This window comes from Monodelphis domestica, chromosome 7 (genome assembly GCF_027887165.1).
Source record: "Monodelphis domestica isolate mMonDom1 chromosome 7, mMonDom1.pri, whole genome shotgun sequence".
Classification (NCBI taxonomy): domain Eukaryota; kingdom Metazoa; phylum Chordata; class Mammalia; order Didelphimorphia; family Didelphidae; genus Monodelphis; species Monodelphis domestica.
Genome location: NC_077233.1, coordinates 63,880,062 through 63,893,122, shown reverse-complemented (window position 1 = coordinate 63,893,122; position 13,061 = coordinate 63,880,062). Strand labels below are relative to the sequence as shown.

At 42.7% G+C, this 13,061-nt stretch overlaps 1 protein-coding gene across 2 annotated transcripts; it reads left to right on the top strand.

The window, feature by feature from the left end:
• Positions 1–333: 333 nt before the first annotated feature.
• GP9 (glycoprotein IX platelet) lies at positions 334–7,271 on the top strand. Of its 2 annotated transcripts, none has more exons than XM_056804776.1 (3): positions 334–515; positions 3,082–3,151; positions 5,842–7,271. In XM_056804776.1, exons 2-3 carry the CDS (start codon positions 3,121–3,123, stop codon positions 6,462–6,464), a joined length of 654 nt encoding a protein of 217 aa, XP_056660754.1. In that variant the 5' UTR covers positions 334–515; positions 3,082–3,120; the 3' UTR covers positions 6,465–7,271. The 2 variants fall into 2 exon arrangements, with proteins under 2 accessions (XP_056660754.1, XP_056660753.1); XM_056804775.1 differs by having other exon boundaries at positions 335–515; positions 3,079–3,151; positions 5,842–7,269.
• Positions 7,272–13,061: the final 5,790 nt, after the last annotated feature.

The window sequence follows — 13,061 nt, the reverse complement described above, 5'->3', positions numbered from 1 at the left end:
TCACTTAATCTTGTTTGCCTCCATTTCCTCATCTGTCAAGTGAACTAGAGAAGGAAATGACAAACCACCCCAATATCTTTGCTAAGAAAACCACAAATGGGATCATGAAGAGTGAGACACAACTGAATAACAACAACGATGGCACCCCCTCCTTCCTCCAATCTTCTTTTCTGCAAGTTCCTTGGAACATTCCCCATATGTGATGTGACCTAGGCAGAGTAGAGCTGCAGCACCTCCCTAGTGCTGGAGTTCTCCTTCCCCTTTGTACCCCAACCCCCTCTTTGGCCCCAAAAGGGAGGCAGGGCCTCTCAGCAGGAACAGTGCATGACAGAGATAAGGAAAACCAAGAGAAGGGGGAAACCACCAGTGTGCTATACATAGACCCCAGGAGAAGGAGACTGTCGACCCTTGGAAGAAGTCATGGAAGGAGGGGGAGGAGAAAGAGCCCCAACTGAAGAAATCCCACATTCCCTTTTCTTCCAAGATAAAGGAAGGAGACACGCTGGACGGATCAGGTATGTCAGAATGCATTGCTGGGAGTAAAGGGGGTTTGGTAGAAGTAAAGATAAGCCAGTCAGGAATGAAAGCAAGAAGTCTCTTTTAATTGGCATGATTAGCAAAAAGCCTAAATGGCAGCACAACTGGGGATACCCAAAAAAAACAGGAAGGAAGAGCCCCAGAGTGGCCAAATAAACCCACTGACATTGTCCAAATTGGGCTATTTGTCAACCTTCTCTCTTGGGGCAGGGGCCAACACCCCAAAACTAGGACAGACCATCAGCCTCCCTCACCCCAGGATTGGGACTGAGAAAGGGCCAAGAAGGAAGATGAGCAAGGATGACACCTGTGAGGGTCAGGCCATGTTGGCAGGAAATCAGACTCTAAGATGGCCTAGGACACAGGGGTTTGGGCCCCTTCTGGATCAGAACTATGACAGAATGGAAGAGGGCATGCTCAGCAGACCTGCTCAGCTCTCCACCACTCCGGACACAGGGAGGAAGTTGTCTATTAGCTGGGAAACTGGAAACTTCTATCTTGGAGTGGTCCAAGTATATTCATGTCTAGATATAAGGGTGGGGGGAGTCCAAAGAAGGAGGAAGACATCCCAGAGTGGGTCTAAGGAATGGGCAGTCTGGTAGACGGAGAAAGCCATAAAGAACTAGCAAGCTTTCTGATATATAAAAAAGTGAAGGAGTACATAATGGAAAGAACCCTGTTAGGGTACCGGAATTAGTCTAGCACAAGAGTTCTTAAACTTTCATGAGTTGTGGCCTTCTTTGGGTGCTCTGGGGAAGCCTAGAGACTTTTAGTTGCATAAAACAAAATGCCTAGTATTATCGAGGAAACCAATTCTACTAAAATATAGTTATCAAAGTGTTACTAAACAAAGTCACTGGCCTCAGGTTAAGAACAGTTCTCAAACCTACCACTGACTGGTTTAGTGATTCCCAGGCAGATTGTTTAATCTCAACAAGCCTCAGTTGTATTCTATATAAAATTAGAGGATGAGAATAGATGATCTCCAAAGCTTAAACCTAGTACTCTAAAGATTTCTCCCTAATCTTGTCCCTAACTTTCATTTATCTTCCTCCCAAGACCTGACAATTTCTTACCTACCACCCTCCACTCTAGCCTATCCCAACTCTGAAGTGAAGTACTAATGTGACCTTGGCCATGTCCCTTCCCCTCTGAGCCTCAGTTTCCTTCTTTATAAAATGATAGGATTAGCCACAATTATTTCTTTTTTTAAAAAATTTAAACAACTTCTTAATATATTTATATTTTAAAACAAACAATTTTTAAACAAAATTTAACAACAAATTCAGCTAGCTCTAGTCTACCAGTATAAGCTGTCTCCAGCATACCCCTAAGTCCATCCTTTCAACCAATTCCAAATCCATCTAATTGTATGACATTCTAGTCTCTTCAAATCCTCTCCAAGGAAAGTATGAGATATATCGGTATTGAGTCTCAATGATTTCTAACATCCCTTCCAGTCCCAATGATCTATGACTCAATAATAGTGACTAGAATTCCTTATGCTTCTATTGTCTTTTCAACCTTTTTCCCAAAGAACTTTTATACCCATTTTTTCCAAGGTACTTTTATATCCATTTGGTTCTCACAAGAGTAGTAGGAGACAATTGGGGCAGTATTGTGCCCAGTTTGTCATTTGGAGAAACTGAGTTCCTGCATTGCAAAATGATTTGGAAATGAGTAGATCTCCTGAAGCCTAGGTAAAAATTCTTTCCTACATCACCTTATTTCATGAAGTTCTGAAATAGGAGAGAAAGCCCTGATGCCACATCCTTGCTTGTCCCATACTTAGGATCCCCTCCATTTGGAATATCCCAGAAGGGCAATAATTGACAGATTTCTCTTCCCCACATCCTCCCATTCAAAGTGATCCCTCTAGGAAGTCCATATGTAAGTCTGGCTTATGGTGACCTGGCCAGGCCCTTTTTGAAAATAAACTTGGCAGGGACAGCTATATGGCACAGTGACTAGACCACCAGACCTGGAGTCAGGAGGCCCTGGGTTCAAATTTGACCTCAAATATTTCCTAGCTGTGCAACCCTGGGCAAGTCGCTTAATTCCAATTGCCTAACCTTACTTTTCCCTTGGAACCAATACTTAGTATCCATTCTAAGATAGAAGGTAAGGGTTTAAAAAAGAAAAAGAAGAAAATGGCAAGAACATATGAGGGTCAAAACTGATGTGATCTTCCCTCCTTGGGGGATGATGGTACAGTTAAAAAAACAACAACAACAACAACAAAAAACCTGGATTTGAAGCTAGATGCCCTTGGTTTGAATCTCTACTCTACCACTTGTTTGGGCAAGCCAGTTACCCTTCTGGGTCTTCCTTTCTTTTCTTTGAAATGAACAGGCCAGACAAGATGACCTCGAAGGTTCCACTCAACTCTAAAAATCCTGTCTTCTTCTCCTTTTGTCTGCCCAAGACACAAAGGGGCTGGCAAGCTGTCTTCCGCCATCTCATGAGATGGGGTTTTCTGAGTAGCAGTTCCGAGCTGAACCAGGCTATTTTTATTCATTTCCTTCCTTGCTTTCTGAACAGCAGGGTGACTCCTGTCTCAGATCTCTCACCCCAGAGCTGCTGATGGCCCCAGAGAGAAGGGAATCCAGAAAAGGTAACAGAACATGAGCCATGCTTCAGTGCCTAGCAGCTTTCCCCCTGTTCTTTCCTCCCTTTTTATTGTCTCTCTTCCTAGGATGCTATGGCAAGACCAGGGGAGCTCAGCTCAGCTCAGCTCAGCTCTGACACTAGTCAGATCCCCTTGAAAGAGGTGCTTCCAACCCCCCTAAATACCTTACTCCAGCTTATCCCTTTCTAAATATTTATCCTCCACCTCCCATAGTGTCTAGGATTAAAGGGATGTCTTTGAGAGGCAGTGTGGTCTAATGAAAAGAGCATTGAATGGGAAGTCAGAAAATCTGCCCCTTCTTAGCTGTGTGGCTTTGAGTAAATCACTTAATCTCTCTGAATGGCATATCAGTATGTTTTTCTTGATAATACAAGTATGACCCAGATTGAATTGCTTGCCATCTCTGGGAAGGGGGAGAGAAGAAGGGAAGGAGATAATTTGGATCATATAACTTCAGAAAACTTGTGTAGAAATGTGCTATTGTGTGGAATTTGTAATAAACAAATAAATAATGATGAATAGCATATCAGATAATGAGTGCCAGCCTTGGAATCAGCAATACCTGGGCTGCTTTCCTACCTCTGACATGCCATGTTATCTGTGTGACCCTGGGCAAATCTTTTAGTTCATCATTTTGAACATCAGGTACCTAATGGGTAAAATGAGAAGAATAACCCCTAGCACTTCTATATGCTGGTCTAAAGTTTTCAAAACACTTTACATAGGTTTTCCCATTGGAGTCTCACAATAACTCTGCAGGGGAGGTGTTATTATTATTCCCATTTTATAGAAGAGGAAACTGAGACAAGAAGAGGTCAGGGTCATGCAGCTGGGAAGTATGTGAGTCAGGATCTGAATGTGGGTCTTCCTGAGTCCAGGTCCCATCCTCTAGCTGCCCAATTATCTAGCTAAAAGGTCTGTTGAGAAGAACAAATGAGATGATGGATGTAAAGCAATTTGTAGCCCTAAAAAGAGGATATGAATGTGTTCTGACTCTTTTACTAGGAAAGGAAAGGAAAGGAAAGGAAAGGAAAGGAAAGGAAAGGAAAGGAAAGGAAAGGAAAGGAAAGGAAAGGAAAGGAAAGGAAAGGAAAGGAAAGGAAAGGAAAGGAAAGGAAAGGAAAGGAAAGGAAAGGAAAGGAAAGGAAAGGAAAGGAAAGGAAAGGAAAGGAAAGGAAAGGAAAGGAAAGGAAAGGAAAGGAAAGGAAAGGAAAGGAAAGGAAAGGAAAGGAAAGGAAAGGAAAGGAAAGGAAAGGACCATCCAATTGATCAATAGAAAGCATATATGGGGGGCAGGTGGGTGGCTCAGTGGATTGAGAGCCTGTGAGGTCCTGGGTTCTCACACCCTTTACAGAAATGCAAATCTTTCTACCCTGTTCCCCTTCCTAGAGACACTTTCTTTGTCACACCTATCTGACTTCAGACATTTCCTAGCTGTGTAACCCTGGGCAAGTCACTTAACTCCCATTGCCTAGCCCTTATTGCTCTTCTGCATTGGAACCAAAATACAGTATTGATTCTAAGACAGAAGGTAAGGGTTATTTAAAATAATAATAATAATAATTTTAAAGCAATAATAAAATTAAAAGCATTTATTAAGCATTTACTACATACCAGACAAAAACAGTGCCTGCCCTCCAGGAGGATTATCAATATTCTTTCCATGAAAAGAGGATGCTTACATTTAAATGTTCTAAGGGTCTGGCCAATGAGGGCCCACCCTTTAGGAGGACGTGGATGGTAATCTTCCTGATGCAACCATGAGAATGATGGGTAAGCCTGCTTCTGGAAATTCATGGTGACCTGCCATGGAGGGACTTGGCTTTCAGGGCAAATGAAAGTGTTCTGGGCCTGGCTCCTGTCTGCTTACTGTGTGAGGGGGAAAAAACTGAATGTCCATGGACAAAAGGCATTATTAGCCCAGCCACATTTGTCTCTTTCCTGGAAGTGGCCAAGGAGGGGGCTGTTTGCCATAAGCCTCCAGGTAGAAGGAGACAGGAGAGGCAGAGAAATACAGACCCAGGGGACAGAGTCAGAGACAGGCAAAAGAGGCAGAAAGAAGGAGAGATACCAAGACAAAGATAAAGATGAGAGTGAAAAAAGAGGAGGAAGAGAGAAAGAGAGAGAGAAAAGGAGGAGGAGGAGGAAGAGGAGGAAGGGGAGGAGAAACACAGAGAAAAAAATAGTCAGAGACCCTCAGAGAGATACAGACACAAAGGGGAGAGAGAGAAGAGGGGGGAGGGAGGGAGGGAGGAGAGAGAGAGAGAGAGAGAGAGAGAGAGAGAGAGAGAGAGAGAGAGAGAGAGAGAGAGAGAGAGAGAGAGAGAGAGAGAGAGAGAGAGAGAGGAGGAGAGACAGATACCAACAGGGATGTGGAGGGAGCCACAAAGAAAAAGAGAGATGAGAAAGGGAGAGGAAGAGAGAGATGGAGGTGAGGAGAAAAAGGAGGGAGAGACAGAGATCCAGATAGAGATAGAGAGAGATGCAGAAAGAAAAGGGAGAGAGAAGAGAGGAGAAAAGAACAAGGAGGGGAAAGAGAGGAAAAGGAGTGGGGGAAAGGCCAGGATGCTCCCTCTATAGAAATCTAAATTTTTCTACTCTGTCCCTTTTCCTAGAGTCACTTTCTTTTGTCACATAAAACGTCACACCCTCCCTGTTGTGTTCTTCCTCTGTAGCCAGCCAGATGCCTATGCTCATAGCCATCAGGTGGATATTGTTATTGTTGTGGGGCTTGCCTGGTACCCTGGCCTGCCCCCAACCCTGTGTCTGCCAAGCTCTGGAAACCTTTGGACTGCTGGTGAACTGTAGCAGCAGAGGGCTGACCACGGTGCCCACCCTGCCCAGCAACACCCGATACCTCTACCTACAGAACAACAACCTGACCTCCATCCCTGCTGGTACCTTTGACCACCTGAGCTACATCTACAGAATTAACATGACCAGAAACCCCTGGCACTGTGACTGTAGTATCTTATACCTTAAACTCTGGCTGGAGGACCACTCCTGGGACACCCTGAACATGACCAAGTGTGCCAGCCCAGCCATCACAGCCTCCCTGTCCCTTGGCCAGCTAACTGGCAATGAGCTAGAAGGCTGCACACCGCTGCTTGACCCGGAATACCACATCTTCTTCTGGGTGGACCTAGCTCTGATTGTGCTGACAGTCTTAAGCATCATCCTCCTATGTGCTCTCCTGTGGATAGCCAAGAAGATCATTTATTGGGTTAACCTCTACCAGTATACTGAAGAGCCCCATCAATGGCAGGAGAGCAGCCTAAGACATCGAAAATCCAAGTAACCAGGACTCTGGCCCCACCCTTGGGACTTCACCAGCCATTCTGCTTTAAGGTATTTCTCTTACAGTCTCAACACGAACTCTCTCAACAATCCAAATAAACAGGCAGCTCTTGAGCCACCTTCTCCCTAGCCTGTGTCTTCCTTTCAATCTTCCACTAGGTTTGACTCTTTCCCATCCTGAAAGGGCCAGTTCTTTGCCCTTCTAGGAGCATGGGCCAAGTCAGCCTGCCATTTTGGTGATAAAAGTCACTTCAGCTCAAGGCTGAAGGACTTGACTTTGAGGAGAATGAAGCAATGAACGCCCTTATTGGTCCCCGAGTCCTGTGACGTCACCAAGGAATGCCTCTGTCAAAGAGGACTGGCTGCCCTGCCAAGAACAGCCCACTCAGTAGAATTCAACTAGAGGGACAACTTTGACTCTCTCTCCACCTTTTCCTCCCACCTGGGTCAGTGTCCAGAGTTCCACTTCACAAGATCTGGGGAAAGCAAAAAGCAGAGACAGAGAGGAAGTTGTCGTTCCCTTAACAGTTTCTTCATCTATAAAATGGGAGAGTGACTAGATAAGTTATCTGCCTCAAAAGGTTATTTTTTGACTCCAGTTCAATAATGTATATAAAACATGTTGTAATCATTAAAGTCCTCCTCAAATGTTAGCTGTCACCAGAACCATAACTAAGGCAAGGTGACCAGGGCTTTGCCAAAAAAAATTAGAAGACCCAATCAAATAAATTTGTCTTATTACTGGTTGTTACTTCTTTTACTCCCCACACTCTTGTAGCCTAACACAGAGACTATGTCCTGGAGGATTTTAACCCTTTCAGTTCATGATATACCCTTAACCACTGGTGAATTTCTCATTCAGTCTAGGAGCGCTTCCTTATATCTTCTTTTTTAACCCTTACCTTGTGCCTCTGAATCAATTCTAAGTATTGGTTCAAAGGCAAAAAAAGTATTAAGGGCTAGACAATGAGGGTTAAGTGACTTGCCCAGGTCACAGCCAGGAAGTATCTGAGGCCAGATTTGAACCTAGGACTGACCCCCTGTTTCTAGCCACTGAGCCCTCATATCTTTTCTTAAAAACAAATTTATTAGTTAACTTTATAAACATTTATAATACATGCTTTCTATTGCTCAATGAGCAAAACTTTTTAATGAAAAATTAAACCCTGATTATAACAAATTCTTACATTAGCAATTTCTGAAAATGACTATCTCTTTCTGTAACAGATGCTCTAACCATGTTTTGCTTTAGTCTCTGGCCAGCTAACTGCTAAACAGTCACCTTAAGGGGCAGCTGGGTGGCTCAGTGGATAGAGTACCAGGCCTGGAGATAGGAGGTCCTAGGTTCAAATATGGCCTCAGACACTTCCTAGTTGTGTGATCCTGAACAAATCACTTAATCCTCATTGCCTAGTCCTTATCACTCTTCTTCCTTGAAACCAATACTTAGTATTGATTCTAAGATGGAAGGTAAAGGTTTAAAGAAAAAATCACCTTTCAGATTATAATTATCCGCTTTGGAACTCATAACAACTACAAATACTATCATCTCAACTTTACAGATGAAGAACCTGAGGGACAAAAGAGGTTAGTCGACTTGGTTATGGTCATATATTTAATACATCTCAGAAGCAGCATTTGAACCCAGATCTTTCTGACTCCAACCACTGTCCAGTATACAGACTCATCTTGTGTGGAGCAGCTGGTCAGTTACAACACAGGTCCCCAAAGACAGGGTGTATGCTTGTTATATAGTCACACCCTTCCCTTATCTGAGGAATCCAGGAACACTTTGGACATCCAGCCTTCCCCATAACTGGTCATCCTGACAGTACAGTGAAGTGAGCCCAGAAAACACATTCTGGTGGAAAGACACAAAAGGAAAGGAAGCCAGCATTAATTCAGCACCAAGTATGTACCAGGCACTCACTATGTTAAGATTTTTACAAATATCATAGCCTGTATAGCAGATATTATCAACTTTGTCATCTAGCTGCCTCCAATGAATGAATGAATGAAAAATAACTTGTGAAATGTTTATATTGTGCCAGGCACTGGGTTAAGTGCTGGGGATATCAATATAGAAAATAAGATAATCCCCGCCCTTAAGAAACTTACATTTTAATGGAGGAGATGATAAATACAAGATGGCGGTGGCCAGAAAAGAGAGTTTTCATCTAGGGAGTTCTAGGGATGGTGAATTGATGATCCAGAGGCTATCAATTATCAAAAGCCTTTCCAAAAATAATAGTACCTTAGTTTATATTCTTGGGTTGGGGTAGGGCTGGTGGCAAGCCCTTAAATCTTAGAATCATATCTTAGATATCTTAGAAACATCTTAGAATCAATACTAAGTATCGGTTTCAAGGAAGAAGAGCGATAAGGGCAAACCAAAATGGATGGCTGAAGAAAAAGGTATGCTTTGGGACCAATTAGTTACAATAGACTAGAGAATAGATTAACTTCTTCTTAACTTCTAGAATAGGGGAGATTAACAAGAACCTGGGCATAGATTCCAGAGGTCTGGTGGAAGGGTGCTGGTCCAGGTTGGGAGCAATAGCAGCAAGGCAGGTAAAATGGATGACTGGAATGGGATGCAAAGCGCAGTCTGGTTTGGTTTGGGCCTGATCAGACACTGAATGTGAGTGCTGTTGGAATTCAGAGAAGGAATCAGTGGAGTTGAAATCTGACCCCAGACATTTCTTCTCTATGTGACCCTGGACAAAAATCACTTGACCCTAGTTGACTATCCCTTACTGCTCTTCTATCTTAGAATTAATACTAAGACATAAAGACAAGGGCTTTTTTGGGGTAGGGTTTGTTTTGGGGTTTTAAGGGGAGGGTGTTTTAAGAGAAAGAAAGATCAGTGGAGCCTGAAATAGTCAGGGACCTTCCTAAAAAGGGCAGTCTTTAAGCAGGCCATTGAAGGATAAGAAGAACTTTTAACAAATAAGGAGAACTTGAGATATGTAGGGGAAAGGGCATCTCAGTCAGAGTGTAAAGCATGGAGAGTGTTAGGAGAACAATGAAGAAACCATTCTGTTGTATAGAGAATAGAATAATGGGAGATGAAGGTGAATAGCTGAGAGGGGACAGATTACAGAAAAGTTGGACTTAAGAAGGTTTTTGCTTCTTGGACTCTTGGACTGGATTGTGTCCAATTCCTTACAGACTATATGGCCTGACCTTTTCCTTAAGTACAGTAGAGATGGAGAGATGCTATTCATTAGAATTACTAGTAGCAGATGCTGCCTTCTTATTTCTATAGTTCAACCGCCCTGCCTCCCTGACTGTGCTAACATTTGGTACTGAAAATGGCTCAAGTATAGCCCTTCCCTTAGCCACAGCTTCTCAAGTTAGTGGATTGTGGTTGTCCTATCACATAAGCCATTCTTGGACAAAGGACATATGGTTCTGAATTTCTATTCCCTAAGTTGTCCAAATAGAGCAGTTAGGTAGCATAGGGGATAGAATGCCAGATCTGAAGTCAGGAAGACTCTTCTTCCTGAGTTCATATTTGACCTCAGATGCATATTAGCTTTAAGGCTAATGGGCAAGTCATTGAACCCTGTTTGCCTCAGTTTCCTCATCTGTAAATTGAGCTGGAGAAGGAAATGGCAAACCACTCTAGTATCTCTGCAAAGTGCAACCCAAATGGATTCACGAGTCAAACACAGCTAAAATAACTCAACAACAAGTTGTAATAAGCTAAAAGGTTGACTTTGGGACTTATCAGGCAGAATCAATTGGATCCCTTGTACACAAGTCCAACTAACCTTACATGGGAAGCAACCATCTCTGGATGGTTGTCTTGGAACCTGGAAAAAATGTCTTCTCAAAAATATTGCCAGCACTGTATATACCCAGGTACCTGAATTAGCTTTTCTGCAAATTTCTGGTTACCATTCATTTTCCCATCTGATTTTTTCTCCCACGCCAGTTCAGAACCACTTTCCTTAGTTCTGTCTGCTAAAAACTAGCCAAGAATTATAATAATAATTTCCCTTCCAAGTTACAGCTCTTAAAATACTTAAATCATTTATCCTGTGTCATCATCATCATCATCCTCTGCCTGACCACCCCTACACATGTATCTCCTCTCTTTTTCAGGCTAAATATCCTAAGGTTCATCACCTGATTCTCATATGGCAGGATCTTAAGACCCTTGACCATACTTAAAAAAGTCTTGGGCCAAAAACTAAGGGAGAATTCTGGGCACTGTTCTTATCTGCTTACTTCCTCTGTTACTAGACATGTCAATCAGAATTAATGCCTGGCACAGGTTCCTCCTCCAGTTTGGGTGGTCCTGAGCACCTCTCCCAATAGAGGGATTTGGTGGAATTTACTCTCAAGATGTTTAAAGACAAAAAGCCAAGAGTAAAGAGGTCTAACTATGGCCATAAACATATGAAGACCAGGGATAACTTCTGTGTGTGACTGCTGAGATTTTGGAATTGTGTCCATTTTACCCAGGACTTACTTTATCTCTTTGCTATTGTGCTCACAATTTTAAAAACAACAACCTTTAAGAAATCTGAAAGGGACTATTTGTGTATAAACCAGAGGAATTGCTGGTCAACTCTGGGAGGGCATAGAAAAGGGAAGGGAAAGAATATGAATCATGTAAGCATGTAAAAATATTTTAAAATAAACATTTACATTTAAAATGCAAAAAGAAAGAAAGAAAAGAAAAGGACTATTTATTTACTTCCACTAGGAGCTAACAGGGAGAGAAGACCAGATGGAAATATGAGTAGAGGCAGAAAATGGAAGCAATCAGGTAGATCTCTGCAGTCCTCTGGGGGAAAAAAAGAAAAGACTGCCACCCAGGATTCAAATGCATCCCTGGAGGTCTACACCAGGAGATGTGTAGTAGCAGGTATGGGCACATCCTCCTGGCACCAGCCTTCCTCCCTCAGTGATGCTGCTGCTATTATGTTCACCTGGTTTTCCTTGAGGCAGCTCTGCCCTATCTCTGGCCCCTGAGCAGTCTGTCTCCCAAGGCTGAGGACAGCCACAACTGCCATAGTCTTAAATCTAAGCCTTTCACCTTTGGGAGATACAAGAACTACACCAGCTGCCCAGGACAGGGTCCTTTACTTCTGGAGAAAGAAAGGCCTTCAATTTATTAAAAGATAAAGTTCATCCTGGCAGGGATAGGAGTCCTTGAGGAAAGATATTGATGGGAAAAGAAGGAAGGAAACAAACAAAAAAAAAAAAACCAGAAAGGAAGAAAATAAAAAGAAGAGAAAAGGGAACAGAAAGGAAAAGGAAAAAAGAAAAGGGAATGGGAAGGGAGGGAAAGGCATCAATAACAAAATAAAATAAAATAAAATACTGACTTAAAGAGAGAAAACCTGAACTAAATTGGGGAAGGCAAAAGACTAATTCCTAGATAACTGTTTCACAGGGATTTGTTTTTAATCTGTGATGGTCAGGTCTCAGCAAAATTATGAAGTAAGTGAAATTGGTCTCCCTGGACCCCAAGGACAGAGCAGGAAGTCACTGACTCTAAACTGCCTCCTGGTCTCCAGAAGTTGCCCTGATACCAACTCAAATGTGTAAAATTTTCCTACCTCGATCCCAGGAAAGGTGCCATTGTCCCAAGCAGGGGTCAAACTGACAATTAGAACCACAGATCTAGGATTGACCCAGAAGCACTGCAGAGATCATTTTGTCTAACCCCCTCATTATACAAATGAAGAAACTGGGGCAGACAGAGATTATGTGATTTTCCAGGTCACAAAAGTAGAACACATCAGAAGTAGGATTTGAACCCAAGTCTTTAGACTTCAGAGAGACTACTTGTTCCTTTGTGCCACTTTTCATTCTATCAACAACTAGGACAGTTTTCTAGTACTTTTCAGTCGATAGATTTCTCTCCCATCCAGTGTCCTCTCAACAGCACTAAGAGGTAGGCATCATCCCATTTGGATATATTGAGGAAACTGAGCCTTGTATGGAAGCAGCTTAAATGGCACAATGGAGAGATTGCAGAGCCTGAATTCAAAGCCTTCCTCAGATACTTACTAGCTCTATGGACAAATCATTTAACCTTGTTTGCTTCAGTTTCCTCAACTGCAAAATAGGGATAACATTGTAACAAGGATAAAATTATAGAATATTTGTTAAATTGTTTCAATTAGAGGGCAGCTGGATGGCTCAGTGGATTGAGAGTCAGGCCTAGAGATGGGAGGTCCTGGGTTCAAATCTGACCCCAGACACTTCTCAGCTGTGTGACCCTGGGCAAGTCACTTAACCCCCATTGCCTAGCCCTTACCACTCTTCTGCCTTAGAACCAATACACAGTATTGTTGGTTCCAAGGCAGAAGGTACGGGTTTTAGAAAAAAAATTGCTTCATCTACTACCTAACACACATAAATATTTATATAGTAGGCACTACATAAATGCTAACAATTATTAATAGTATAAAGTAATTTGACCCTGGTTTTATATGCACCCAGTCACAGTCCTCAGCCAGGGCTTGTTCTTTTCACCAAAGTTTATCCAGTTTTTCTGGCAGCACTTATGGGCCTCATTACATGTCGTCTGTTGGAGGAGGCTGTAGGGATGGGAGTTCTGAATTTTGTACATCTG

Excerpts from the sequence above, each read along its gene's own strand:
- GP9 (XM_056804776.1), top strand. The coding sequence starts at position 3,121 with ATGGCCCCAGAGAGAAGGGAATCCAGAAAAG. Across the intron at positions 3,152-5,841 it reads GAGAAGGGAATCCAGAAAAG|CCAGCCAGATGCCTATGCTC; the intron begins GTAACAGAACAT and ends CTTCCTCTGTAG.